General features: G+C 50.5%; 1 protein-coding gene across 1 annotated transcript in view; it reads left to right on the top strand.

Annotated features, from left to right (window-relative positions):
• The window catches only part of NOL12 (nucleolar protein 12), a gene marked incomplete at its 5' end in the record, with an annotated part of 2,889 nt that extends 1,967 nt beyond the window's left edge, over positions 1-922 (top strand). The window contains 2 exons of the mRNA XM_010145235.1: positions 13-86; positions 751-922. Of these exons, the coding sequence (XP_010143537.1) occupies positions 13-86; positions 751-922 (246 nt within the window). The remainder of the gene's footprint in view (positions 1-12; positions 87-750) is intronic.
• Between the last annotated feature and the right edge of the window lie 488 nt (positions 923-1,410).

The following is a 1,410-nucleotide window of genomic DNA, read 5'->3' as shown; positions in this document are numbered from 1 at the left end:
GAATTGGAAGAGAAAGAGGAAGAGGCGGTCACCAAGCCTGTAAGATCAATGCCCAAGAAGGCCAGAAACCCCTTTCTGTCTGAAAAGTATGTGTTAATTCATTCAGCTCTTTGCTGCTAGGCTCTGTGCGTCCTCAGGAGGATCTTGTGTTCCTAGATCAGTGGTTGGGCTGCAGGGAGGGGATGCTGTGCTGCCTGGGTGCTGGTGGGCAGGAGCCAGCAGAGGGCACTGGCAGAGCACAAGCCTGCCCTGGGTGCTACTTTCCAGTGCCATTTATCTGGTGATCCAGTGCCATTTATCTGTGGATCAGTAGCAGCAAGAGGAGGAGGATGTCGTGCAGAGCAGGCTTTGTCCTGACCTGTGAACTAGTCCTTCTCTGTGGGTAGTGCAGGGTAAAGAGTTTGTCTCTAGAATTGGAGGCTAAAAGACCCTAAAGCTTAAAGCTTTGTCATTCTCCACATTTTTCAATACCCAGGATTTAGGACTACTTTGGACAAGCAAAGAATTACATAACTCTGGGTGGCTGGACAGCCCACTGCTCCAAAAATTCATTTTGGTTGTTATTGCACATGCAGGCTTGGAGGTTTTCTGCCCTGTCAGGATGATTCCCAACACAGTGGGGTTCCTCTGGGGCTTGCTGTGGCTGATATCTGTTGCTGATGGGTCATACAGGGCTCTCTCTTGCTGTGTTGTTGCCTTGTTCCTGCAGAATTTGGTCCCCAAACATTTCTCTCCTCCTGCCCTGCACAGGATCTGTTCCCTTACTGCCACACTGCACATGCACAGCCGGAAAAAGACAAAAGGAAAGAGATCCCAACGTGGGCAAGGCCAACGCAAGAAAATACAGAAATCCAGCACGGGGCGAACCACTAAGACTCAGCGACGGAGGATGACAGGCAAAATGGGCCGCGACCAAGATTAACAGAGAAACCAGCGCTCAGACCAGCGGCTGAAACAGTGCTCCATGTCTGGCCTGCTGCTCTTTGGGACCCCTTTGTTGTGAGCAAGGACCTTGTTTACTTGGCTCTCTGACCAGGACTGTGCCCAGTTCAGCCTTCCTCTTGCCTCCTGAGTGCTGGCTAGGCTGACTAGACACTCTACCCATGTATTTCTGCAGTGATCACCAGCTAAGTGTCTGAGTACCATGCTGGAGATCACATTCTTTATTTGGTGTAACCCTTCTGTCCTTGAGCCTCCGCTTCCAGAGCTGTTACTTGGCTTTATCAAAGGAAAGGAGCTGGGGTGGAGTGTAACAGACACGTCATCAGGGCAATTTATGAGACTTGGAAGTGCTCTGCTACCACTTGTGCATCAGTGCCCTGGCATTTCTGCTGAGCAGTAAATACTTTTTCCGTGGAGATACGGTGTCATCCTGTCTCATGTGTTTCTTCTCCAGTGCCACACCTGCAT

Source organism: Buceros rhinoceros, unplaced genomic scaffold (genome assembly GCF_000710305.1).
Source record: "Buceros rhinoceros silvestris isolate BGI_N320 unplaced genomic scaffold, ASM71030v1 scaffold36601, whole genome shotgun sequence".
NCBI classification, from domain to species: Eukaryota; Metazoa; Chordata; class Aves; order Bucerotiformes; family Bucerotidae; genus Buceros; species Buceros rhinoceros.
This window is presented reverse-complemented; position numbering and strand designations above follow the sequence as displayed.